We start from the raw sequence: 27974 nt of genomic DNA on the forward strand, positions 1-27974 counted from the left end.
TACACAAGGACGTGTAGTGACAGGACAAGGGGCAATGGCTTTAAACTGAAAGTGGGAGATTAGATTAGATCCAAGGAAGAAATTCTTTACAAAGAGGGTGGTGAGACACTGGAACAGGTTGCCCAGGGAAGTTGTGGCTGCCCCATCCCTGGAAGTGTTCAAGGCCAGGTTGGATGAGGCTTTGAGCAATATGTGTAGTGGAAGGTGTCCCTTCCACTAGGGGGGCTGGAACTAGATGATCTTGAAGGTCCCTTCCAACCCAAACCATTCTATGATTCTATGAATTCACATGCCACATGTATGCCATGAAAAACCTTCCCTGATGCCTCCAAGACCAGCTCTGCAGGGCTGGCAGCACAGAGCTCAGCCTCTGCATGCAACCCCCTCTCCATTGAGAGCTAAAATGAGCCACCTCCAAGGTGACCTCCGGGAAGATGCTGGCAGAGCAGACAGGACCGAATAGCCACTGGCAGCTGGGGGCTAAGGGCAGCGGTGGTGTCAGTGCCCTGGTTGGTGGGCTTACACCACACTGCTGAGCTGGTCCTGCCTGTACCGGGAGCAGCGCAGAGGACACACAAACACAAACACTTACTGGTAAAGCAGCTGTGGGTCAAAACACGTTCATCGAACTCTTCTCCTTCTCCTACAAATTCAGAGGCTACATGCACACAAGCAGGAAGGACCCATGTGCCCATGGCACTCACCTTCGGGGTCTTCTTTTATTCTCTGGGGCACAACAGGAGAATTTCTCCCCAGTTCAGCATCACGGGGCTGCACAGCACCACCGTGTTGTCCTCGTCTCAGACGCAGGGGCCAGCGGGGGCTGGCAGGGCTCCCGGGGCACCAAGGTGCTTCCATTTCCGCAGCTCAAAACCAGGACTTGCCTTTACTCCCGCTGTCCCACAAAGGGACCAGGTCAGTGTTCGAGTCTGGGGAGGATCGACCCTCCCCACCTTCTGCACAGCTGCCATGCACCGAGGCAGCACTTGGGCACCACGAACAAAATCAAAGCAGACACCAGACACTGAATATTTCTCACCCCAGGCTTGATTTTTTCAAGGGTCTTAAGTGCCAATTACCGCTGAAGACAGCAGAAGTTGGTGCTTAAACTCCCCCTGAACTTTGGACCCTCAATGAAGCATTTTGCCAAAGCAGGACCTGAAGCTCCAGCAGCAACCAGGGTGAGACGGGATGGAGGGACAAACCTGTGCTTGCAGAGATGGGCAGAACATGCCTGGAAACCCCGTGGGCAAAGCCAACGATTTCATGGTGCAGAAGAACCCTACAGTGGGCAGAACACCCACACCAAGAGCCTGGGCAATGGCCCTGGCCCCCCTGCCCTCTGTGGCCCCCACGAGTGCTCCCACTCCAGCACCGGGTCCCCAGGGCACAGCCAGGACAAGGTGACGCCCACCAGAGCAGGGACAGACGCAGTAAGGGACTGGAGAGCCGGCAGGTTTGGAGGCTACAGCTGTATTAACAGCAGAGTTAGTCTAAAAAATTCATTTCCAGGCAGCATAAAACTACATTTTGGGGGAAAGAGTTTCCAGCAAAGTAAAAAATTGAAACCACTTCACTTGCAGTCGAGCAAAACACTGTTTTCAGGCCAATTAACCCAGGGAAAAGAATTATTGCTGTAGTGGTACTGCTTCATTTAGAAACACAGGAAGAAAAATCTTCGCGCTTTTTGGAATTTCTTCCTCCTCTTCCCCTCTAATTTGACTCAAATTTCCTTGATGAGTTCACTGCAGACGTTTGCCCGGCTGTCCCAGCAGACCTGGGAGCCAGCTGGGGTATCCAAGTGCTGGGAATTCAGCCGGCAGCTCCTAATGGCATCTTCCCTCTCCCCATCCCGGTGCCCGCAGCACCCGCTCACCGGCCCCGCGCTGCCGCGCGCTCAGTAAAAGCCCTTCACTCGCTTGTTGTCCGGGTCGAACGGGGACTTGGTGTGTGCCTGGGCAGCGTAGGTCACTCCCATCCGCTCCAGCTGGTAGCTGCCACTCCTCACGAAATCCAGCGAGACCTGCAGGGCAGAGCCCTGGTGAACCCCCCGATGCACTGGAGGGACACCAGCCCCCCGCCACCAGCCCAGCCCCATTGCTGGGCAACCTCCCCCACCGCCCCGCAGATGTGCTTTCTGCAGAAAACCCAGCTCTGCCATCCCAGGCGGATGCACGGAGAGGAGGAAAATCCATTTTTAAAAGCACTCGGCTGAACAAAAAATAAAAAGAATGCGGTGTTTAATTTTTTGGAGGTTGTGGGGTTTTTTTCCTGTGGATTTTCTCAGCGATGCCCAGCGCAGGATACATTTACAGCCAGGGACTATCGCCAGAGGGGTCAGAGCAACCGGCTGAGCGCAGGGATGGCACAGCCTGACGGGGTCAGCGGTTGCAGGATGGGACCAGGGTGGCAGTCAGGATGTCACCGCGTGGTGTGACGAGCGTGACCTGTCCTCTCCACCTGCGGGGCTCATCCAGTGCCGGGCAGTGCTAGTGGCTGAGACACTCCTTCCCAGGGCTGGGGACTCTCGGTGCTGGCGTGTTCTTATCACCGGGAAATTGTCAGTGAATCAGTAACAAACAGAATTTTTGTTTCTCTCCTCTTCGCCTCAGCCCTCGCACCTCTGCTGCCCCTCTGGCTCTCCAGCCCCCATGCCACAGGGTCATCCCCATCCTGGACCCCCTTCTTCTAGCAGTCTTCCAGTACCTAAAGGGGCTACGAGAAAGCTGGAGAGGGGCTTTTTGCAAGGGCGTGTAGTGATAGGACAAGGGGCAATGGCTTTAAACTGAAAGAGGGGAGATTTAGATGAGATATAAGGAAGAAATTTTTTTACAATGAGGGTGGTGAGGCACTGGAACAGGTTACCCAGAGAAGTTGTGGCTGCCCCATCCCTGGCAGTGTTCAAGGCCAGGTTGGATGAGGCTTTGAGCAACCTGGTGTAGTGGAAGATGTCCTGCCCATGGTAGGGAGGTTGGAACTAGATGCTCTTTCAGGTCCCTTCCAACCCAAACCATTCCATCATTCTGTAATTCCCCAGCCCCATGGACAGGGAGCATCACAGCCAGGTGCTGAAGGGCTGTATCCAGTGGAAGGAAACAAAAGGGCCACAGGAAATGCAGCAGGGCCTTGAGCAGCCATGCTGGGCACCCCCTGCCAGGGAGCTGCAAAGAGGGGGGCTCTCTGTGCCCTCTTCCAAGGACTTAGGCTTGGTGTGGGGTCAGGGCCCAGCACCAAGCCCTTGACGGGGATGGTCTGGGGCAGGGTCCTGGTGCAGGTCCCCCGAGTCACCTCCCCCTGCAGCGCAGCACAGCTCCCAACTCCATCTGCGATTACTGCCCAAACCGAGCCGGAGTTATCCCAAGGAGCAGGTTGATGATGACTGCACATCAACACCCACTTAACGAGCACTGCTTCCCCGTGGCAGCCACACAAAGGAGCTGTCAGGGCTGGGGACCCCATGGTGCGACCACCTGTACCGGTGCCTCTTCCCACCATTGCTGTTTGGGTCCCTGCCAAGCCCACTGGGCAGGTTCCCGCTGCCAGCCCCGCAGCGCGCTGCCATGGCGAAGCTTTCCCTGCAGCGGGTGTGCGAGCGGGGCGAGCGGCGCGATGGATGTCCCTGGCAGGGATGCGCCCAGTGCGGCTCTGCCGCATCGGTGCGTCGCCGCGGGCAGGATGGGACTGTCCTCCCCCCACCTCCATCCTGCTGCCTCTGCCACGCTGCCGGGGGCGGCCGGGAGAGTGAGATGTAACAGCGGGGAAAAAGGATGGGAAAGGGGGAAAGGAAAAGAAGGTCTAGGGGGGAACATTCACCGTGGGGAGAAAAGGTGACCCCCAGGTCTGAGGGGGCAACTGGACCACAAAACCACTTGACTTGGGACTCTTGCACTGGTGCAGGATTAAAAGTCACGGCAAGCGAGAGGATGAAAGCACGAGCCTACACACTGCTCTTGGTTTGTAACAGGGAGGGTCCCTGGGGATGTCACCCACAGCCCCTGTCCCTGCACGGTTCCCTGGCCTACAGCATGCTGCTTAATGAGGGCATCTGATTCACCATCCGGGAGTCTCCCAGGGTTAATTAAGAGCCTGCTGTGCTCCTATTGGCTATTGCTCCCTATAACATACATTAATTCACCGCAATTAAATACTGGGTTACAATTAACATCCGAGGCAGCACTTCAGCTGGCGAGCATCGCCGCGGCCCCGCAGAGCGACAGACGGTGAGATCGACCTTGCCGCCGAGCCGCGGCATCCCTCACCCACCAGCCACCGCCATGGGGGATACGCAGGCTGGGGGTGCCCCTTCTCCCCAGACGACAGCGGGTTTGCAACGAGCTTGTGCATATGGCTTCGAAACCAAACATGCGCTACGCTTCCCCCCGGCAAGCCCCGGCTGCAGGGAAGGAGGCAGAGCCATCCTGGGGGGCCGGCGGCAGCAGCGGGTCTGTACTCACCGGGCCCCCCGCGGGGTCGCGGATGTAGCCGTAGGCGATGGTTTTGTCAATGGCAAATCCAAAGTCTGCCCGACGGATGTGGCCGACCACCTTGCCGTCCCGCCAGATCGCCTCCAGGCCGAACATCGGCACCTTCCTGCAAGGCGAAGGCAGAGCTGCCATCAGCAAAGCCCCACGTCACCCCCCGACAGGGGGACCGGACCCCGGCTCTGCCCCGTGCCAGCCCACGTGCTGGGGCTCCCGCTGCCCACAGGTTCATTAACCTCCCCGCAGCGATCCCAGGCGCTGGCAAAGCCCCTCCAGCCCAATTTGCGAAATCTCCTGCTGTTCTGGGTGAAACAAAATAAACCCGCTCCCTGTCACGTCGCTTCCAGCTCCCATTAAAGATCCAATGGGGAATTCGTGGTGGGATTTAAATTAGAGACAGAATTGGAGCATGGAAAACAGCCGAGCCGGCTTGTGATGGAGCTCCATGTGTGGGGGCGGATGGGGATGGCTGAAGGTGCTGGTCCTGCGGCAGCCGCACGCGCCGGGTGCTGCCCGGCGCTGAGCAGAGCCCAGCAGTGGTACTCACTCCTCGGTGGTGAAGCAGACGAGGCGGCGGAAGATGCCCTTGGCTTTCTGAGCCTCCACAGCCTCCCGGCCCAGGAAGGGGATGCTGGACTTGAGCTTGCAGGTGAAGGCCAAGCCTGCTTCTAGTGGGGTATCATCAGGGCGCAGGTCTGCGTGCCAGTGCCTGTACCCTGCAGAGAGCAAGCATGGGTCACCCAGCCTCGCCCTGCCATGGCAGCAAGCCCAGGGTGGGCAGCATCAGGAGACCAAGACATCACCCCTGCCTCTTGGACACCCCTGTTGCCCTCAATTCACTTGGCTCTGGACAAAGCACCCTGGAGAGGAGCCCGTACTGGGGAAGCCTCAGCAAGGAGCACTGGTGCTGGCAGCATCTCTGCCAGACCTGCAGTCACACTGACCTGCCCTCAAAGCTGCAAAAAACCCATCTGCCCTGGCCGGAGGCAAAGCAACAAGCGCTGCTGTAAGGCAAGTAAGAAACCTTTCTCGATGCTGAGGCTGTCGATGGCTCTGTAGCCGGCGTTGGTAATGCCGTGCCGGGCACCCGCCTGCATCACCGCCTGGTAAACCTTCACGCAGTCCGCCTTGGGCACGTGCAGCTCCCAGCCCATCTCGCCGACGAACGACAACCTCATGGCACGGACCTGCGAAAGGCAAGAGGCCAAACACCCGGGGCTGTGCAGCGCGGGAGAGGCTGCGGAGCCGCGTGCCACCATGGTAGGGGGAAAGCTGGGAAACTGGTGCGAACGCCCTGCTTTGGTGGGAGGCATTTCTTTGCTCTCCCTAGCGCATAAAGCCAGAGTCAGACTGAATATCTCTTCTCGAGACAGCCTAAGGTTGGGATCTCAAACTCACAGCTCCCCAGTGCCACTCCAGTTGCCGGCAGCGCCCAGGAGGGACGGCCAGCAAGCAGAAGGGGCTGCGTCCAGCATCCTCCGGCCACCGATCCCAGGGCTGTGGCAGCCAGCCAGGCTGGGGTTAGCCGTGATGCTCCAGCTCCAGCCGGGCTTTTGTCTCCCTCTGCTGATCCATCAATGCCTGAAGAAAAGCCCGTGGGCACCCCCAGCCCTGCGTCTCCCCAAATCTGCCGTATCAGCCTCTCAGATGGGGAAGTCAGTCCCCAGCGGGACTGTCCTGCTTTGGGGCACTTTGGGGCTGCTGTCCCCCAGGATGACCCCTGCTTGGGATGGGGATCCTGCGGCAGAGGCACCCGGAGGCCCTGTGCTCCTGGCAGGGGCTGAGCCTGGTATCCCAACCCACATCCTGCTCACTCCAGGGGATGTTCAAGTTTCCTCCGGTGCAGGTTGCACCCCAAAGCATTACTCTCTGCTGCCAGATTAGCTCAACACCGAATGCATGAAGCTTTGAAGAGGAAGGAGCAGATCAGCGCAGAGGACTCGGTGCTTCTCGGGGGAAGCCTCGTCCTTGGAGATTTCCCTTGCCCTGGGAGCACAGACCTCCCAACTGTGCTGGGACTGCCCTGCCCATGCCCCCCCCGTTTCTTCCCCAGGCAGACCTGCCTGCATCCTCCTGTTGTCCCTACCGAGCCAGTCTGCATTCCCAAAGCTTTCCAGGCCGTTTGGGGACACCCTGACTTGGGCACCTTCCCCGGAGATACCCTTTGAGTCTGAGCTGCATTTCCCTCTGCCTCATCCCTTTGGATTTCTCTGCTTCCTCCCCCACAAAAACCCCTCTGGTTCATCCCTTCGGATGCACATCAACTGCAAACTCATACCTCGCTTTGGGAGAGAGATTAAATCAGAGTTCCATGCCAGATTGTGATTTGAAGTCTTAAAAAAAAAGTGATTTTCAGCCAGGAAGAGACTTCCAGGCTGGTCCCATTGGCCGGGCGCACTCCGCAGCTTTGGGACTGCCTTTCCCGTGCTGGCTCTTGATGTTGCTGGGGCAGAAGCTGCCTCTTGCCATTTCCTGAGCTCTTACTACAACCAGGAGCTGATTTCAGCTGTGTTCTCTAATCCCAGGTATAAACAACAACAGACAACAGCAGCTGCTGCCCAAAACAGGCAGCGACAGGTATGAGAAGTACCAAAGGGGTGCCCGAGGTCTCCGCTCCGAGGATGAGAACCCAAATCCATCCTTGCTTCCCCACCAGCACCCCCATGCTCTACCAGCACTGCAAAAATAATGTCCTCAAGCAGAGTTTAAGGCAGCTTTTAAGATGCCTTAACCGTGACAATAGAATTAAAGAGAAGGGAGGAGTGCCATAGCTATTGGGAATTCATTTTGAGCCTCCTCCCGAGAAGCCGTGCCGGGAAGCCATCCTTCCTCCGGTCCCCGCCACGGCCCCGCAGTGAAGCACAAAGGCTGGCAATCCCTTTTGGGGGTGCACAGACACAAGGGGCGTGGAGAAGCTTTTCACACTGCACAAAGGTGTCACCTAATTAGGGAACAGCCGGAGACGAAGCCGCTGCAGCCAGCTACCACCTTCATCTGCAGCTAGCTATCCTCTTCACCATGGCAGAAGATGCTCTGGGGATTGACAGGCGACTTCCCGGCTCATTAACCCTGCCTGCCACTCAGCAGTCAGTGCAGCAGGTAAAGTGCACTTTACTTTCAGGAGCAAGTTACTCCTGGGAGAACCTTCCCCTCCGAACCATCACTGCTCCGGGGAGAGAGCATCCTGGCAAGAGCAGTGAAGCAGAGCAGTGCACCATAGAAAACAGGCGTTCCCAGAAAAAATGGGGTGTCAGTCATTAGCTTTGGGGAGGCAGGGGTGTGCATACCCCAGGCAGGGGTGGGCACCCCACTGCGGAGGCCAAGGGGGATGTCAAGGGCTGGGCTCAGCCGCTCCAGCCGGCCTCCTGCTAAATTCCCCTAGGAACAGGTTTTTCTGTTAGATTTCAGCTGGAGCTATGAAATAGCATCAATTGCTGGGTCTTTCAGCAGCAATTCAAAAGGGTTTTAAGTATTCTATAAAACGAAAACCTGAACTTTACCCCGCACCCAGCAGTGAAATTCAAAGGGGGACCTTTCTCTGCTGTTCAATACAATGAGAGACGCTATATATAAACTCACAAACCAATCGGTAATTTCCAGAGTCATTAACTCTGCTGGAGCTCTCCTTTCACTCCAGCTGATTATGTTCAACTACTGAGTTAATGCATGACAATCTCAGCGATAACTTTTTAAAGATGTTGGGTTCAGTTTAATCCCCCTGGAAGGTGATAATATCAGTGAAGGCTTCAGCCCAAAGAACCCAAAAGAAGCCATAAAATTTCTACCTGCTACTTCTTCCTCGCAAGACTGGACTATTTTTTATAAACTTGAAATTAAATGCAAATAAACTAATGGTGCTCTTGAAGATGGGAACGTTTATATACCTTTCCCAGAGGATAAGCAGATTATTACAAGATGTTATCAGTTTGACAGGGGAGGACGTGAGGAGGGTTATAACTCATCGATGGAGACTGAAATGCAGCACATGGGACAATCTGCAACCATGGACTGGCTTTTGAGTCCCCTGTGCCACCGACCCCCGTCAAGGGACACTGGGCACACTGCAAGTTTTCGGTACCTGGAGCATAGGGCATACTGGTGGTGATGGTTTGGAGAATTAATCTGAGTTGGGCAAAATCTTACTTAAGATTAATTTAGGCTTAGTTAAACTGTCCTAAACCCTGGCTAGGCTCTGGCTCACAAATCAAGTAGCCTTAATTTGATTTAGCAGCAATCCCTTCACCAGCCAGCTGCATTTGAATTAAAGCCACTTTAATTCTGAATGAAAAGTGTCTGCACGTGGCTTAACCCAATTTCACTGATATCCAGCCCGCCTCCGGCTCCCTCTTTCCCTGCTGCCTTTTATAAGATTTACCACTGCACCTTCACCGCCATCATCTCCCATCAGACACCGTCCTGAGAACCAGAGCAAACACTTGGCACGGTCCCTTCTGCCAGCTGGCTCCTCCAAGTGGGACAGGGATGCCCTGGGAGCACTACCTGCCCAGATTTCCCATGGGAAGGAAGGGGTACAAACCCAAACCCCTCTCCCAAAGGAGTGTTCTTGCAATGCAAGGAATATTTCATATGGGGTAAACATCTATAAGAAACCAAGACAGGACTTCTCAGGCAAACCTTGCAAAAGCTTTTCCCCCGATGCCAAAACTTGCCAGCAGCAGGTTTTCCCAGAATGTCTCTCTTTTGACAAAACGACACTTCATGGTCACCAATTCTTCTCTTTAGGGTGTTTCGGGCAGGCTAAATCTGCAGCTTCACACACGACAAAACTCCCCAAAGAACTGCCATCATTCCCTTTCCCCAGGAATAACTTCACATAATGCTGATCTCCCTGAGATGAGGCGGGGGAGAGATTTAAGGCACTTTCCTCACTGCCCCACACCAGGTGAGACGGAGGAGTCCAACCAAGCAGACAGCGCTGCGAAACCTCACAGCAAACCCGGGGACTGATCCACCACTTTGCCACACGGCAAAGGACACCAAAGCGCTTTAGGCTGAGCCTTCCTCCCTCCGCACCTCCGAGCGATGCCATGCAGGGTGTCAAACCCATCGCTGTGGTTCCCAGCAGAGGTGCCAGGCTGCCAGCACCCCCCACCTATGACTCCCCACCAGGCGCCCAAGCCGGGCAGTGGTGCTGGTTTCCACTGTCACCCCAAAGAGCTTCTTGTCCCCTCGTTCCGACACCGAGGGCTCAGTCTGAGGCGTTAGCATGGAGCATCCCTAATTCTGTGCTTTTCTTGCATAACTGCTGACGTGAGCCCTGATGTCTGGGGAAACACAGGGTGATGCACACTTGTGCTGAAAGCTTAAGGTTGTCAGACTTCTCCTGTGATCAAATACACCGGCCCCGCAGCCTGCCCAGCCCTTCCCACCAGCACTTGACATGCTTTATGTTAAATAGTCCCTATTTTTTGTATGAGTAGGGAGAAAATGAGGGGATCTAGAGCGTCAAAAAAATCTCTATCACCAATGCTTGCCCCTAATCCGTGGGAGGCGTCTCATGTTCCTCCGACAGCGCTGCAAAGCCATAAGTCACCATGTCCCTTCCCCAAGCTCAGCCTGGGCTACAACACTGCTGGGTGGGCTGGGAGAGCAGGCTGGCATCTGGCAAGCAAACGGGGAGGAAAACACCCCAGTTTTTGGCTTTTCCAACAAAATAACCCAACAAACCCTCCCAGGTGCCCACCGCAGCAACGTGAAGGCAGAGGGGTTCCCCAGCAGAGGATGCTCGGCTGTGCAGGAGGGTGGGTGGTTGCCCCAGTGAACAGACACCCTGGGGTGCTGGGAGGGCCAGCCCCATCCTACCGTGCATCCTGCGGCCGTGGCGAGTTTGTGGGTGGAGAAGGGGAAGGCCTCGTTGCTGAGGTCGGTGTCGAGCACTTCTTGGAGGACGGTGCGGCTGCGGGGAAACAGCAAAGCGGCCGCGGTGAAAGGAGGCAGCTGGCCAGCCTGCTCTGAGGGCTATGGCTAGAACTTGCTTTCCTGTCTTGTTGTCCCTCTGAATGGGAGCTGACATGGTTGTTACATCGCACGGTGAGAGCCTCAAAAGAAACACCAATTCCCCAGCAAATGCAGCACCACTCCAGCCAGACCATTGCCTGGTGCTGTGGGGTTCACACCTACCACTGCCCACCACCGGGACCTGGCCTGCGTCCCAGGCATCTCTCCCTCCATCCGTCCCTGTATCCCTCTCTCCATCCCTCCATGGTCAGGGTGCAAGGAGGGGCCACAACGCTCTCCCCGCACTCACCTCAGGGGACCCTGGATGCTCATCATGCCCAGCTCCTCCGAGCAGTCGAGGAGTTTGCACTGGAGCTTCATGTCCTGCAGCACAGTGGTGATGTGTGACCAGTTGTGCTGAGCCACGGCCCCGCCGATAGCCAGGTAGTAGCCGTCCCCTGGAAGACACCCCCCCAGCAGCCTTTCAAGGCTCAGAAGCATTGAGCTGGGGTGATGCTCAGCTCAGCTCAGGGCTGGTTTTGCTCTCCAGAGGCTGAGCTGGAGCCCTGAACCTCTCCAGCTTGCACAGCCCGAGGGGAACTGCCAAGAAAGGAGGGGGTTAAATAGTGCTGGGGCAAGGGAGGGCTTTGGGGCTCTGCTAACATTCACACTGCCTTTTGTGGGGCTCAGCACAGTGAAAACCAAATGAGCACTAAAACCTGAAAGAAGAAAAGGTTAAAAAAGCTGATGGAGCCCTGGAGGTGCCTGTGCGTGCGTGAGCGTTACGGGAAGAGGAAAAACTCTTTGTCCCCGGAGACCAACAGCAAAAGCATCTGCTCTTTAGTCGTGGTACAGAGAGGATGCCAAAGTGTGCAGGGAGCTACGGATGGGAGCAGGAGGGCTGTAGCAACTCGGCCATAACCAGCGCAGGGGCTGCACTGTGTACAAGGAGGAATTCATCTAGTCAGTAATCCTGAGTGGAAAAATCCCCAGGGATGGGGTTTGGGAGCTGATTAATACGTAATCAATCTTCCCTCTGTCTTTCCTGCCACTACAAAATTGCTCTCTGGAAATGTGTCATAACGGTAATAAGTGCAGCCACCTACTGTAATTGGAAAAATAGACTTTGCTGCAATTAAACTCCTCCATCGCCCGACAAACCCTGCAGCTCTGCCATCCGTTTCCTGCCACCCTTCTGCCCCCTGCAAGCATCCCAGACCAGAGGGATGCAGGAATCACCCACGGGGAGGGAACAGCTCACCGGCACCTGACCACGCCGGGGCGAAGGCGCCAAGATCCCCCCTGCAGCACCCACCGCGGGGCCGCCGCACCGCAGGGCTGGTCCCTTCCAACCACCCGCTCTGAGGGTGATGCTGCACGGGGACAGGGCTCCGCTGGCGCTGGGCATCCCAGTGCAAACCTCCCTTCTGCTGGCAGCCCTGATGCTACCAGAGACCAGTGCAGTGTCCTTCTCCACTGCTGCCTAATGCCATTTCTGCCCCCCGGGCTGACTGCTCTGCTTCCATTCGATTCCTCTTTATTGCAGCTGATAAGGACTTGGGGAGAGGTCAGAGCCGCCAGCCGGGGCTGGACAAACCCAATCACGCCGATGAGCAGTGCAGGGCCCCGGGGATGAGGGGGATAATCGGGTTACAGGGACTGAGGGGCGGAGGTGGAAAAAGCCAGGTGGCTGCCATTAGATAAATGCAATCACTCCTGTGCCTGCAGCCCCCCAGGCACGGCAGGGATGGGGGAGATGCTGGCAGGCCTCCAACCAAACCTGCCACTATGCCTTCTCGGGACTGGAAAAGTTTTTGCGTGCATTGAAAAGGCTGGGAGCAGAACTGTGGGAGGGTAAACCCAGCCAGAGTCCCCCCAGCCCCACGGCAGCTGCAGAAATGTGCCCAACTCCGGTATCCCCCTTGCTCAGGGCTTCTACCTTCAAAGGCGGGGGCCAGGGGGGACGCTGGGTCCCTGGGGCTGATCCGGCTGACGGTCAGGTCGCTCTCCACACCGCCTCGCTTGTTCAACATGCAGGTGTACACGGTCGAGCCTGGGGGAAGGAGACAGGCACCGCTGCCCTTCAGCTGGCACTGGCATAGAGCCACGGCCCTGGCAGAGGAAAGGGGGTAGCAGAAAAATTAGTCCTCATCACTTCATCAGCTGCCACTGCCTGGGTATGCCCTGACGGACCCTGGATGTCCCAGCACCAGGAGGGAGACAGGAGCTGGGCTTTTTTCCCTTGAGATCCATGTGAGGAGCTGAAGCTGCCTCCCAGCCCCAGAGTAGGGAGCAGCTTCTCCCAGTAGGAACCGTGGCTGGCGAGGGTTGTGCTTGGTTTACTCCAGTGCCCATCACATCTGTGAGCCACAGCTGGAGCCAGTGGGCCAGATCACCATATCCCCCCCGTACCCCTCAGCTCAGAGCACGTTCATCCCTGTGCAAACGAGAGCAGAGCAGCCCCCGGTGAGGACAGGGACAGAAGTCTCTCTCATACACTTCCCATACGCTTTGCAAAAGCAGAATTTGAAAAAAAAGCCAGTTTGGGTCCCCCCACCCCGGTTTGTTTTGGTGTAAGACGTGATTTCCCCGGGCAGTGCTGAGCAGAGGCGAAATCTCGGGGCTGAGCCGGTACCTGGTGCTTTGCTCACGTCGGCAGTGAACAGCCAGTTTGCTGCTTTGGTTGCTTCAGGGCCAACCAGGTAGAATTTCCCAAAATAAGACATGTTGAAGAGAGCCAGGGCATTTCGGCACGTTAAGCATTCGTTCTTGATCTACAATTACAGCGAACACGCTGCTGAAGTTGAGCCGTGTTCTCGCTCCACAAAGGGAGAGACATTAAAACCATTTATGTAATGGGAAACAACACCAGGACACTCGCCTGGTGCCTTTAAAGGCTGTAAGGATTCAAACCACTCCTGAAAAATCAGGTATTAAATGGAGTAACTCTGACAGGCCTTCCTGTATGCTCAATCCTATTCCTTATGTCACTAACACAGTGACAGTTATCAAGAATAATAGTTAAATTTTATCAAATTGGGTCCCCGAGCTGGTCTCAATTCTTTCTATTGGGAAAGTAGCAGTAAAATTCCCGTGGTCTCTCTCTCCACTGAGGTTTCTGACACGGGCCACGCATTTCTCTTAATCATTTTGGAACATTTTCCCCAGTTTTGGGCAAAGCTTCCCCTCCCTCTGAGCCTCACCAGCTCTACCCAAAGCAGTGGTGTGGCATGGGCTCTGCTGCCTCTAACCGCCCCCACCAGCTACAGATGTGCCCAGCGGTTTCGGCTGGGGGGGGCTGGCCCCTCACACTCACGATGTCATGGTGGGGGGGGAAGTCAAAGGTGTACTCATCTCCCAGCAGCTGGTTGTAGGTGTAGTCCCTGTGGCGCTCCTGGCCATACGCGCCGTAGTAGTCGTAATCCAGGACCTGGGAGAGGGAAGCAGGAGGATGGGGGCAGTGAGGAAGATGATGTGAGGCCAAAGCCAAGAGACTGCTCCCAGTTGCATTCAGCCCATGCCAGGAGAGGAGTGGGTCTGTGCCCGTAGTGATGGGTCTCCATCCCAACATCCCAGCCCACAGCCATGGGTCCCCAACCCAGCACCCCTGCCCATGGTGATGGGTCCCCACCCAGCACCCCTGCCCATGGTGATGGGTCCCCACCCCAGCATCCCAACCCACGGCAATGGGTCCCCATCCTAGCATCCCTGCCTGTAGTGATGAGTCCCCACCCTGGCACCCCTGCCTGCTGCTCTTTAACATACAGAAGCAGATCAGTGCCTGTCGTTTGGGCTGTTGCAGGCAGGTGCTGCCTGCAGCAGAGGGACAGACAGATAGACACAACACACACCCATGGATCTCCCTCTTACCGCTGTTACAGAGAATCAAAGCCCAACAACTTTTATGGACCCGTTTTGGGGACATGCACCTGCTTGCAGCGTATCGCACACCCTGCAGATGCAGCACGCGTTCTGCACACATGGGCATGGCTGGTACCTACGGGCTGAACGCCCCCCGAAACACACGTCGTGCTCACCGGGGCAGCTCCCCCGGGGCTGAACCAGCCAGGCCGCTCCCAGCCGTGCCGCTCCTGGAAAACGCAGCCCTGTTGCAGCAGCTCCTACGCAAGCGAAGCCAGAGAAATTGGAAAAAATGGTTAAAAAAAAACCCTTTTCATTGCTTTTTGAGCAGCACCCAGGCTGCGCTCCTTGATCCTTGCTCAAAACCCAACTTGTGACCCCTTGGCTTTGGCTACCAGCAGCCAAAATCAGCTCTGCAGTTTGTCTTTTAAAACAGTGGCAAACCTCAGCTGCCTGCAAATTGCCTGATACTTTTGTCCCCCCAAGAAAGGTGTTTGGCTCCGCGGCAGCCGACGGGCAGGAGCCCGGCAGCCCAGCTGGGCACCCACCAAAGCGTGCGCCACAGTGCATGAATTACTGACTGAGAGATGCTAAATCCAGAGAGTGAAATCCCCCCCGATGTTTACAAGAGTAATTATATAATAACATTTAAGATTTATCCGGCAACCTTCTCATTCCTCCTCTGTGCTCTCAGGAAAATCTCTCTGCACGCAATTAATTAGGGATCCATTAAGATATTTTTGTTCAGTGCCTCCATTCGGAAAAGAATAGATTTTGTTGAACGTTTCAGAAATGATTCAGTGCCTATTTATAAAACACAGCCCATGTTCTGGAGCTGCATGTATAAATACCAGGCTGTCAGTCAAATGGGCATCGCTTATTAGATGTGCCATTAAAAATAAATTGCATCCTCAGTGACAGAAAACAACCGAGCTGTCAACCAAACACCGGGGGCCGGTGGGGAGGGATGTCTGTTTTACTGCTTGAGCCTCTGCTCTCCATCGCAAGAGGAACGGTCTGACATGAACTAGCAACAAGCAGAAACGGGCTCGAGAAACGCAGCTGCTCCTTGCTGGGACTGGGGCGGCCAGTGATGGGGTGGGACGAGGCACTGGCCCCAAAATCACCCTGAGCATCTCGGGAGCTCTCGGTGATTTTGGGGACTCTGAGCTGCGGCTGCTGCAACACTGCTGGTGCAGCAAAGTGCTGGAAATGTGGTTTTTTTTTTTGTCTCAAATGCTGTGTCTTCAAAGCGTTCACCTACGGAGATTTGTGGAAGGAAGTGGCTGGCGGAGGCGGGAGCAGGGAGCAGCCCTGGCTGGCGGCTCCAGGGAGCAAAAGCAGCGGGGACTTAGGGGGTGCCCCTAAAACCACCTCTGCAGAGGCACGGCTGCTCCCCACATCCCTCCTTGTGTCCTGGCCTCACTCCACACTGCCAGGCACTGTTTTGGGGAAGAGAAGCTGGTGCATGCAGAGCAGGGCGCGGGAGATCCCCGCGAGCAGCTGGCATCCTGCAGCCCTCGCAACTGCCCCCGAGCCGGACTGGCAGTGCATGAAATAAGCTTCTAAGCCTTTCTCTCCACTTTTCCCTTCCCCAGCGATCATCACCAGGCTTTTCAGCCACATTTGCTAAGTTAAATATCACGGGAACACTTGGCATCTCTACCATTAAACTGTCCCTTGCCCCAGCACCCTCACAGCATGCACCCGGCGAGCTCTGGGATTCAGCAGGAATCTTCCCAGGACGGATGGATGGAAGCATGGATGCAGCATACTGCTTTGGGGAGTGATATGGCTGCAGCCACTCTTTGCCACCTCTTTTTTGCTGTAAGGATGCTGTGAGAGTCTCCCATAGCTCCGAGCTCAGCAGCCCGGCTCGGGGTGCGCATCCTCACCTCGTGCAGGGGGTCCTTCCTCACGTTGCGCCCCGCCAGCGGCTCGTCGTGGGGGAAGACGACGGAGTAGTTCTTGGCGTAGGACTCGTGGCTCCGCTCCCGAATCCAGCGGTTGTTGTTGGTGAGGGAGTGGTGAAACCTCCTGGAAGGCAGGGAGACAGCGGCTGTTCGGATGAGCCCACCAGCTTACGGGGTGCCTCATACCCCATGGCATGGCCCTCTTGGCCAGATCCAGGTGTGGATGCAGCTGCTGTGGTGTAAAGCTCCTTTTCCTGCACCCATTTCACAGGTAGGAGAGTAGAGGAACTGAGCGGGGCTTGGTGCTGACCATGCCGCAGCGCTGCCCACCAGAGCCAAGTGCTCGCTGCAGCCCCCACCAAGCTCCCCAGCCCTGCTCTGGGCACATCTACCCCCGAGCAACTGGGAGCAGGATACAGCCCTGCTGGGAGGGAAAAAAATAACAAAAAAAGAAATTTGAGGTTAATTCTGCTCCGCTTCAGCTCTGGTCGGCCTCAGAGCATGTCTTGCACTAAAGGCAGCCCCGAGGACAGAAAGAGCCCTGGACATTCCTTACGTTTTTTATCCAATTCTCCCTAGGCTGAAATATAAATAAAACCTGAGGCATTATAAATTTGTTTGACATATTTTTCATCTTTCATACAGAAAAGCTCCTTGAAGGAATGTGCCAGCTCAGCACACGCTCAGGTTGTTATTACCAGAGACCTATAACTCATGGAGAGCAGCCCCGGGCGCCAGTGGCACCTTTCCCATCCTCCGGCTTTGGCAGGCGCGGGAGCACGGCTCTCCGGATTACCGCCCGCTCCTCTCCAGCCCAAAGCCCCCAGGTCTGGAGAAATTGAGACAGGCAGTGGGTGAAAGGCAAGACAAAATGTCATTTATAGGGCCTTTTGAAAGAATATTTTCAGCTTCTCTCCTGCAAGCAATGCAAGTGATGCTCCCAAAAGCAGCCATGGGCTCGCTGGGAGGGCAGCTGCCTCTTCTGCCGGCACAGGACAGGCAGCAGGTGACACATGGCATGTCACTGGCACCCCCAGCTGCCCCGGCACCCCCAGCCCCTTCACTCACACGCTGAATTTTTGACAGCGGCAAGAGGAGCAACAGCTGCCAGATGAAATATTTACAAGCGAGTGTTTCGAGAGGATAAATATTTAAATGTGCAGAAAAGAGTTATTTGAAGAGGAGCTTAGTAATCAACACCAAAAGGAAAAAAAAAATGGGACTGACAGCAGTTTGATGACAGGGCAGATGGGATATGGGGGTTGATGGAATGATCCAGATGCAAGGGCTGAAAAGCCCCCGGCTGCTGTCTGAGTGGGGCTGGGGTCCCACGGCACAGGTCAGCCCCGCGATGGCTGCGGCTGTGCCAACCCGCCCGTCTGACGGTGCAGCGGTGCCTGCCCAGCCCGGGGATTTCTTCTCCCTGGGCTTGGTCCATCGCTGGCCCAGCTGCTGGAGGCGTCTCCGCTGGGCTCTGCAGGCACCAGCACCGGCTTCTCCTCCCAGCCCGAGTTGGTGGGGTGTTCAGCAGCCTTGCTACTAAAAAGCTTTAAAAGCTTTGTCCCTGACAAGGTGGTTGCTGTCGCTAGCAGCCCTCTGAGAAAGCCCAAACCCAATCAAACATAATCAAGCAAGTCAAAAGCAATTACAGAGCCAACATCTGCACCGTCAAAACTCCCGGCCGGTGTCGTGCTGCAGAGGCGGGGGGAAGCTAATCTTCCTCCTGTTGAAATCATCGCCCCCGATTATTAACTTAGAGGATTAGGCACGGCACTAATTGAACAACAACAAAACCCAAACGTCATTACCCTGTCCTTTCCCATCACTGCAATCTCCTCGCGTCTGATGGAAGCTGTTTGCGTATGAGGCAAACGAGACAAACCCCACGTGTAAATTCATTAAAGCCACTGAGCGTAACTGATTCCAGCGCCTCGAAGGGACACAGGCTGCGGCACAGGTGCCACCCAGACCCCCGCTCCCGATCCCAGCATCCAGCCCTGCCTCGAAACCTGTGCCCAGGGACCACCCAAGGACGAGGGGTATCAGCGAAGGAGCTCGCAGCCCGCGGGGACCCGGGGCAGCCGAGGTGACTTGCCTGATGTCGTAGCCATACATGTCCTTCTCCGGCCGCCCGTGGATGATCCAGTGAGCCAGCTCCCTCCCGCAGCCGCCTCCCAGCATCATTCCTGGGAGAAGAGGTGAGGACTCAGACGAGGTCAGGAGGCCAAGTGCGGCTGTGGGTGCCGGGCTCCGCCCGGGATATGATGTCTGCATTGGGATGCCCGAGGTGGGATCTCTTCAGGTCTGTCTTACCAGCACTGTTGAAACCACAGCCAAGGAAGAAGCCTCGGACCTCTGGGGCTTCCCCCATGAGCGGTTTATGGTCAGCCGTGAATGACTCTGAAAGACACAGAGGGGTGACATGGAGCTGTTAGAGTGAGTCCAGAGGAGGCCACAAAGATGATCCAAGGGCTGGAGCACCTCTGCTATGGAGACAGGCTGAGAGAGTTGGGATTGTTCACCCTGAAGAGAAGGCTCTGGGGACATCTTCTAGCAGCCTTCCAGTACTTTAAGGCATCTACATGAAAGCTGGAGAGGGGTTTTTGACAAGGGCGTGTAGTGATAGCACAAGGGGCAATGGCTTTAAACTGAAAGAGGGTAGATTTAGATTAGATCTAAGGAAGAAATTCTTTACAATGAGAGTGGTGAGGCACTGGAACAGGTTGCCCAGAGAAGTTGTGGCTGCCCCATCCCTGGAAGTGTTCAAGGCCAGGTTGGATGAGGCTTTGAGCAACCTGGTGCAGTGGAAGGTGTCCCTGCCCATGGCAGGGGGGTTGGAACTAGATGATCTTGAAGGTCCCTTCCAACCCAAACCATTCTATGATTCCATGTGCCAGCAAGGCCAGGACAGGTGTTTTGGAGACACATCACCCACTTCAGGAGCAGGGTTCCTACAGCTTCCCATGCTGGCCTTGGCCTGCTCCTGCTCCCAGAGAGGTCAATGGGGCCAGAACTGGACCAACACCCAGTGCATCTCCCACCTGCACTTTCCCAGCAGTGCCCAGGTGGCAGATGCCAAAGAGAAGGCTGCCCTGGCATCACACAGGGGTCTTGTGCAGGCTCCTGAAGCCAATATACACACTATATATACGTATATTTGCTTCAGAAGCTTGCATGAGTGTACACACATGCACACACACATACATATGCACATCGCACTGCCAGAGGCAGAGGCAGGTGCTGGTGGCATGAGGCAGCTCCTTTGCAGCCCTGCACGTTGTAGGGTCTGTCCCTGCACCGTCGAGACCTGGGGCTCAGGGTAACTGTGCCCTCCGCACCCCGGGGAGCTCGGCAGCGCTCGCTGCACCCCAGCACTGTGAGGGGAGGACCTCAGCGTCAGGGTTTGGATGGAAAATTTGCAAAGCAGAATGAATCCTCAACCAGAAGGTGCACGAGGTGCCGCGGTAGCTGACACCACCTCTTCCTTTGCCCCGATCCCCCAGTCAAGGGGGCTGCACCGACCTGTTTGTTGCCTCTTCCACATCTGAGCCCTATTTCACTATGATGACTACATTTCACTTTCACTGATTTCTGCTATGAAATTTCATGAATTTAAGCCACTTTATTCAGCTGAGGGATTGCTGTCGATGTCACCCGAGGCTCCTCTGCTAATGGTGCCCCATGCTGCCAGCTCCTGCTCCCCATCAGGCTGCCAACCACAGTCCCTGTGCGAATCCTCCCTAGGGTGGACAGAGCAAAACACCCTGACAGCGGTGCGCAGTCCTCCTCCCTCTTTTATGGTGGTTCATCCACCGTGTGAAAGGAGAGGGAAGACAGAGCTCAGCCTGGTACTTCCCCTGCCCAGCAACACCCAGTCTTGTTTCCCAAGATTTCTGTGCTCAGGAGAAGGCAAGAGAAGAGTCAGGAGATTATTTCATCCCGATATCCCTGTACCAGTACGTCAGGCTACAAGTTCACTGAGTTAATGCAGCATCTCCCCTTCACCAGCAGTGTGCATCAGCGTTGCTGACTTTGCACCAGGACGGATGCTGGGTGCTCCCACGGGACCTTGGCCCGCTTGGCTGCAGGGCTGGATCAGCAGCCAAAGCAGAAACAGCTTAAACCACCCCAATTCGGTCTGTTTTTGTCCCCTGTGCCCAATGCACAGCACGGGAGCTGTGCTGGGGTGAAGTATTTCCCACGCAGCAGAAAGGACGAGTGTTTGCTGCTTGCTTCAGCCCAGCGTGACTCAGCTGTCGCACGCAAACCAGCTGCTGGTTTAAATCAAGAAGTAGAAAAGGAGGATCGCTGACCCTTTGGAAATGACATTACTGTGTTACAAACACCCGGCACATATCTCTGAGAAGGCAGCTCCCCACCAGAGGCCACCAGCTCTGCTCACACCACAGTTCAGTCAAACCCGCCGTACCTGGGGCCAAGCCTTCCCCTTGTCCGTGCCATGGTGTATCTGCCAGGGCAGGAGATGTGCCCTACCTTCCCCTCGTACAGCAGCACCGTTCCCCGCCCCGAGAGCCTCGAGGGTTTCCCTTTAAGTGCTTCAGCAAAAAGGGATTTTTTTTTAATTATTTTTTTAGCATGTGCTGGATTTCAAGGCCAACCCAAGTGGGCAGGGTTTGGGTGCGACAGCTGGCATCACTTCCAGCTGCCACTGCAGCAATGCCACAACCTTTAACCCCACACCAGGCAGCCTGGGATGTAAATCTAGTGTCATCGGCCCAGAAGCAAGTAGTAAAAATAATAATAATATAATACTTGTAAAACAATGGCCACTGCTTGAAAAAAAAACCTGCCCCTTAATTCCCCAGTCCAGTGGCCACGACACGGGCTGTAAATCTGCACTGGCCACCCCCCAGTTTGGACCGAGGCAATAAGGTCCCCGGGTGTTTCTGCACCCAGGCTGAGCCTGCGATGCCACCCCTCGGAAGGTGACACCATTGCAGCCAAACCACAGGTGCTGTCTCTGCTTTCAGGGAGTTTTCCTTCTTTATGAAGTTTCCCCCTCGCTTCCAGCGAGATGCCCGGAGGGACGCAGCCACCGCGGTGCCACCGCTGCCGCCTCACCTGGCCCGCACACGGTGGATTTGATGCCCGTTTGCTCCAGCACTGGCACTCTGTTGACGGCACCTTCAATGTGTTGCGTGAAAACATCCCAGTCCAGATCAAAGAGGCCAAAAGCAAATTTTTCAGATACCTGAAAGTGGAAAGCAGGAATTGGGACACAAAACAGAGCACAGCTGATGGTGTAAGAACTTCTCAGCTCTGGCAGCCTTGGAGACCACAGAAAATCCAGGTTTCTTTGGGTTTTCATGAACAGCCCAGCTGAGCCAAAGGTCTGGGGCAGAGCTCGAATTAAGACACCTGCACCCGGACAAAGGGATGATGCAGCGGGGCAGGGACTGCACAGCAGCCTCTAAACCCCCCCAGCCCAGCCCAGCCCAGCCCAGCCTTTTCATCCCATTCCTGTTGCCTCTGCACTTCATATCCACACTCCAGACAGATCCGAAGCGAAGATGCTGTCCTGTGCTTCCACCACTGGCTGCACAGAGGTTGGTGCCCGCAGCAGCCGGGGGCTGAGGCACTCAGGCCTGTGCCCACCCCTCCAAGATGGGCTCCCTGGAAACCTGCCTCGTTCCCCCAGAAAACTTCCCGGCACCACTCACCTCCTCACAGAAGATTGGGTTTGACTCATATCCACCCACGGAAAGGGCATCGCCTTGGAGACGGAGATACACCGAGGCGTCGTGATCGCGAACGTTTGGCATGTTCTGAAAAACGGGGAGGGGGAGCGGAGGGGTGAGAGGGGGCTGAGAGCCGCGGGAGACCCTGACATCCCCTGGAAAGGCTGAGCGGGATGAGCTGGGGGTCTGGGGTACAGGGTCAGCTCCTGCAGCAGTGACCCGACAAGGATGGGAGCAGTGGTGGCTCCATGGATGTTCCCACTGCCCTGAAATTTGGGTGCCCTCAGCTCTCCAGCTGCTCCTCTGCAGCACGGCCAGCACAAGGGATGCTCAAGGGAGCGGGAGCAGCCGTTGTGGTTGATCCCAGCTTGGGAAGCATGGCTCCTCTGCCACCTGCCTCCGCGGGAGGATGCAAGAGTGCGCAAAGAACGAGGGATTTGTTCTCGTGAATAATGGATAGAGAAACATTTCGATAGCATGGAAGTATCGGTGTAGGGCCTGCTGCAGTTCATGTTGACAAACGGAATTAAGCGGATTAAACAGGAGGCACTGGGGTCTGCAAGCTGCAGCTTCTGCTCTGAAAAGTCTCTTTCTCACCGTGTTCATATGGTACAGTGGAGTTACTGGGATATAAATGTCATCATTGACACCAGCATTTTTGAAAATGAGGCATTTCGAACTGAAAAGTCAGACACAGCCTGTGCCAGTGGGATGGAAACTAAATGATGTGTCACCCTCCAAGCCCTGGCGCCTGAGTGAATGAGTTTCCTTTGACTCCTGAACAATTCTCCACAGGCAGATGGCAGGAACAGGTTTCTTGGGAGAGTTTAGAAATGCTGGGAGAGCTACACCTCTGCCTGCCGGGACTGGGGCTTGTTCAGAAAACGTTTGGCATCTTTATGAATGCTGCTGTCAGCCACCAAACACTTCAGAGACCCCATAATAATTCTACTGAGGGTGAAAAAAAAAGAAGGAAATTACTCTGCTAGTCGTAACACTGTTAAATATTAAATACAACTCTACTAAAGGCAGTCTGATAGTCCTGCCAGGAGAAGAAGCTGCTGGGTGTGGAATTCTCCGGGTGCAGAGCCTGACCTGGCAGCACAGGCTCATGTTGAGGGCAGGAATGTGGGGGGGTCCCACAAGTCTGGGGGTGCCGGAGGGGTCTGTCCCATCTCACCCTGCCCGTACAGGGGGGCAGGAGCCCACACTGTCCTCCAGAGCCGAGGAGCTGATCTGCAGCCGCGAGACTGACCTGAATGCCCTCGATGCGCTCGGTCACCACGTAGGCGTGATGCATCCCCACCAGCGGCACGTGCACGCCGGCCAGCCGGCCCAGTGCGCGTGCCCACACCCCTGCGGAGAGAGCAGCCCCGCACTGAGCACCTCTCCATCCTCTGGAGACCTGCGGTGGTCTGGGGGCGACAGTCAGATGGGGGGACAAGGACTGATGCAGACCCTCCATCACACGGGATGCAAGCCACCCGCTGTCCTGTGGCCGCAGCCCCTGTCCCCCACCTCTCCCCGCTGTGCTTTGTGCCCTGTACCTGCGCAGTTCACCACGCAGGGAGTCTGGATGGTCCCATGGGCTGTCTCCACCGCATACACCCTCTTCACCCCGAAATCATCGGCTCTGACCTGGATGCCAGTGACCGGGCAGTTCTCGATGATCTGGTGGCAGAGGAAGGGCAGCAGAGTCATGGCCGGGGCACAAGGGCAGTGGGACAACCTGGTCCCCCTGACATCTACCCCCTAAATCTGGGAAAGGTGATTCCAGGCAGCAGCTTGGCACTGCCAATCTCCCTTTCCCAACGGCTATTACTGTTATTACTGGTAATAATGTGCCACCCTTGAGTGCAGGCCTAACCCGCTGCTCTGTGCACCCGCAGCTGCACAGGGGGGTTGTTATTTACACACACGTGAGCTCAGCAATGCACCCAGCACGGGCTGGTGGTCCCTGCTTTGCAGAGTGGATTGTGCTACCTGACCCTAAAACCTCTGGTCTCCTGAGGAACCTGCCTTGGGCGCTGCCTTGTCTTGCTCCTAAAGGTCTTTTTTTTCATCCTGTATTTTCCCTGAATCTCATGGTTCCTGCCATGAGTTTGGGTCACTGTGACCCAAACTGCCGTCAAAGCTGAACAGGACAATAACCTTCTTGGGCAAAGACCTGATGCTGCAGGAGCAGTTCTTCTCTAGGGAGAAAGGAGAAGATGGGGAAGGCAAAAGATGAAATCTCCTCCCAGGGTCAACAGGCATTAATGAGTAATTACTAATTAGGAACTACCGTAGCGCCTCTGGCAGTTGCTGCTCTGGCAAGAGTTGAGCAGGTACCAGCTGGATCCATGGTGCCGTCCTTGGGGACATACAGTGTGCCGTACAGGTCATCGATGTTCATCAGCGGGTACAGGTCCTTGGTCTGTGATGGGCTCAGGACGTAGGACTCCACACCGTACACCTTCCCCAGCTGCCAACCGGACAAGGAAACCAGGAGCTCAAGCAGGCAGCAAAAGCTTCGCTCATCACTTGCTGCTGGAGGAGGAGGAGACCTCCAGGACATGTTTAACTCCCAGATGAGGCAACTGCTGCCCCAAAGCAAGCCCAAAATCCAGGGTGGGGTGGGTTGGTCTGCACAGATTTCAGGGAACATGGTGCCACATTCCATGCAAGCTGCTGGAAAAGCGATGCTATGCTACCGCTATCCGAATGGGCAAAAATCCATGGCTGGATTTAATTTTGCCTACTCTGCCAGCATTTTGCCTGATTTCAGCAGCCTTTCATGAGCCGGGAGGCTGCCCTTGAAGCATAACCCAGGCCACTCACAGTTCTCCGGGTGGGAAGGCAGGGACAGGCCATTCGGACACCCGGGAGCTCCACAGCCGTGGGATCCCCCCCGGCGCTGCTCCCACGGACAGGGGTTAAAGGCCACCGGGCTGGGGGGACACACCGAGGGGCTTCTCCCTACCGACATGAGCCTCTTGTACTCGTCGAGGCGCTGCTGGCTGGAGGCGATGAAGAGCCCTCCGTTCTGCACCCAGCCCGTGTGCAGCCCCGTCTCGGCCGGCAGCTCCCGGCTGACCACGTCCCGCGTGTGGGCCAGCAGCTCCACTTCCACGTCGCTGGGACGCAGCTGCCACAGCAGACCTGGGGAGGGGGACGGGACACGGGGTGGGGGGGACACGGGACAGAGCCCACGGGTGGCACAGGCGGCTCCGCTGCCCGCAGCAGGGGGCCCCGTCCCACGCGGGGCGCGGGGGCACCTCGGCGGGGCTTTTGCTCCATCTCGTGGCGACCTGGGAGCGCTGCAAATCGTCGCTTTCTATTTTTCTTGGGTATGAAATGAATGGGGGCAAAAAAAGGGGGTTCTGGAGCAGGCTACCCCAAAAGAGACAAAAGCCCCAAAAGCTTATTGAATTAACCTCTTCTAGCTCCCCTCTCCTGGCCAAAGAAAATTGGCTCGAAGAAGAAATAAAAAAGGTGTGGAAATAAACCAGTTAGGACCATATAAAACTATTAAAAAAAAAAAAAAAAATTTGGGGATGTTTTCATTAAAAAAAGTCACACCAAAAGGAAAAACAGAAACCCTGAAACTCTCCACGTTTAAAGCCAAAACTCTCTGACACATCCGGAGCCAGCCTGCTCAACGGATCCGCTCCACGGACAACAGCACGCCCCAAACCATGGGCATCTCCGTGCCTGCTGCCCCCCACCCCCGGGAGCACCCATGCTGTGCCCATCGCCTTACCAGCCGTGTGCCAGGTGGTGCCCGAGGTCAGGCGGTCCCTCTCCAGCAGCACCACGCTGGTGACACCTTGCTTGGCCAGGTGGTAGGTGGTCTGGCAGCCCAGGCTGCCCCCCCCGACCACCACCACCTCAGCCGAGGGCGGCAGGGGCCGGCTGGGCTCCCTGCTCCCAGAGCCTTCCTCCTTCAGTGTCTTCTGGTACGGGACGCTCTTCTTCGCCGTGGGGCCCGTCACGCTGCTGAAGGGCCGGGGGCTTCTCCAAGGGGATGGCAGGTGGCGGGGGGCAGCTGCCCGGAAGGCGCAGCTCACATAGGACATCTCCACCTGCAAATCCCCAAAACGCCTCGCTGGCACGGGCAGGGGACCCCCTGCCAGCCCGGCTGCTTGTCACCGTTTCGGTGGCAGCAGCATCTCTGGGTGCTGTGTAAGGGGCTGAGCAGCTCGCGGCGGCTAGAGTGAGCCCCAGGGCACATCCCTGAGCGGGATGCTGGGATCCCCTTCCAGCAGGGAAACAGGATCCCAGTTGCATGCGTGTGCAGCTCCCAAACACCCTTCAGAGGGGCCCTGCTTAAAAAAGGGGCTTGGAAAGGCACGGGTAACAACAATGCCTGTGCTCACTCACGCCTCCAGAAACTACTTTTTTTTTCTTTTTCTCCTTGTATTCAGGAGTTGTTCGGCCACAGTGAAGGCGCGAGGTTTGCTCCCTATCCAAAGGGGGCGGTGCAATGGCTGCTGGGGGGAACAGGGGCAGATCCTGCCTGCAGACACCCCAGCCCCTGCGCCCAGGGCTCCTGGCCAGCGACATAGCTCGGGGCTCACTCCGGGTGTGCAAGCTGGGGTGCAGTGGGGTCTCCCAGGCCAGCACCATCCCCCTCCCACACAAGCCACAGGCCGTGGTTGGGGGCTGCTCCAGAGCTCACCCCACCGAGAATCCCCGCTTGCTGCCACGTGGCTTCCGAAACACCCACCGTCCTCCCGCCGCCCAACAAAGCTGCAAACTCCCGCTCGGGAAATCCCGCAACACCCCCAGGAGTTTCCCAGCCAACCCACGGCACGTTCCCACCACCCACAGCCACGGCTCGCCGGGCTGCGCTCACCGGCGATGCTCGCTCCCGGCTGGCTTTCCCTGCCGCGATGGCTGTGGGGCCCCTGCCTTCCTCCGATGCTCTCCTCCTCCTCCTCCTCCTCTTCCGACCCTTCAGCCCCTGCTGCAAAAAACATTAACCAGCACCGGAGGCAAGCGAAGCCAGCCCAGGCGGCTGGGAAGTAGGGGCTTACCTCCCTCGTACTCCTTCTCGTGACTCTGCTGCTTCTTGACGAAGAAGAAAAGTCAGGCAGAGCGGAGAAATTTGAAACGGAGGAAAACGCTGGCTTTCTCCCCGGCTCGGTGCCCGGCGGAGAACAAACAGCCCAGCTGGGGCCAGCAGGGACTCGTAGCCTCCCGGGCACGCTGAGCTGGAGCCGTCAGCTGGATGCCAGAAAGCAAACACGGCGAGGAAAGGCACCATCTGACCCTGCTGCTGGAGTTCCCAGCAGTTACGTTTTAAGAGCAGAATTAAAATAAATTTACGCGTTTCCTAAGCCAGACCTGAGATCTCAAAGCAAAGGCGGGAACACCAAAAAAAAATTTAATTTAGAGAAGGTAGGAAAATAAAGTTTGATTTATATCGCTCAACATAAAGGTTTATTGTTTGTCCTGCCCAGGACTCACCCCTGAAATTAGGGCCTGTCTGGGCAGCACACGGAGGCAGTGCAGCTCTGAAGGGCCTGATTCGGGTATCTCAGAGGAGCAGAGGTCGGGGTGGAGCCGGGGTTTGGCTGGCGGTCAGTGGGGTCAGGGTCCAAGTCCCTGCAGCGTCGTGGTCCCTGCAGTGTCCCCCGGGCAGCATCACCTGCCCATGGCCCCATGGACCCCCAGCAGCCCAGGGACAGCATTTCGGGGCAGGTTCAGCATTCAGCAGCTCCGTGACCCCGGGAGGTGCCCTGCACTGCTCCCCACCGCCCCGAGCCTCTGCTCCTGCACGCTGAACGCACTGTGGTACCCAGGCTGCAGCCAAATCCCCCAGTTTGGGAGGGGTTTGGATAGAAGCGGAGGGGTTCGCTTGTTCCAGCATTAGCCCCCGTCTCAGGCAGCATTTCTCCCAAAGGTAAAACCAGTTTCTAAGTTTTAAACAGAGAACCCCAACTCCTCCATGCTTCTCCATGAACTAGTTGCTCAAAATAACCACAGAGATGCAAACAAGTCTAAACTCCTGTTTGCAGTGGGGTGTTTCTGTTTGACAGGCCAGAACCATTTCATCAGCATGTACTAATTATAAATAC

At 56.2% G+C, this 27974-nt stretch overlaps 1 protein-coding gene across 1 annotated transcript; it reads right to left on the reverse strand.

The window, feature by feature from the left end:
• Positions 1 to 1897: 1897 nt before the first annotated feature.
• SARDH (sarcosine dehydrogenase) lies at positions 1898 to 25970 on the reverse strand. Its single transcript, XM_086625146.1, has 20 exons — positions 25655 to 25970; positions 24875 to 25053; positions 24197 to 24376; positions 23460 to 23583; positions 23168 to 23268; positions 21895 to 21999; positions 21296 to 21425; positions 18527 to 18613; positions 18309 to 18399; positions 16196 to 16337; positions 14477 to 14560; positions 13756 to 13869; positions 13075 to 13213; positions 12379 to 12492; positions 10750 to 10897; positions 10305 to 10398; positions 5506 to 5668; positions 5029 to 5197; positions 4455 to 4590; positions 1898 to 2023 (listed from the first exon to the last, which is right to left on the reverse strand). The coding sequence occupies exons 1-20, from the start codon at positions 25968 to 25970 to the stop codon at positions 1898 to 1900; spliced, it is 2742 nt and encodes a 913-aa protein (XP_086481272.1).
• Positions 25971 to 27974: the final 2004 nt, after the last annotated feature.

The sequence above is a fragment of the Tauraco erythrolophus genome, chromosome 22 (assembly GCF_009769465.1).
Source record: "Tauraco erythrolophus isolate bTauEry1 chromosome 22, bTauEry1.pri, whole genome shotgun sequence".
Taxonomy (NCBI): domain Eukaryota; kingdom Metazoa; phylum Chordata; class Aves; order Musophagiformes; family Musophagidae; genus Tauraco; species Tauraco erythrolophus.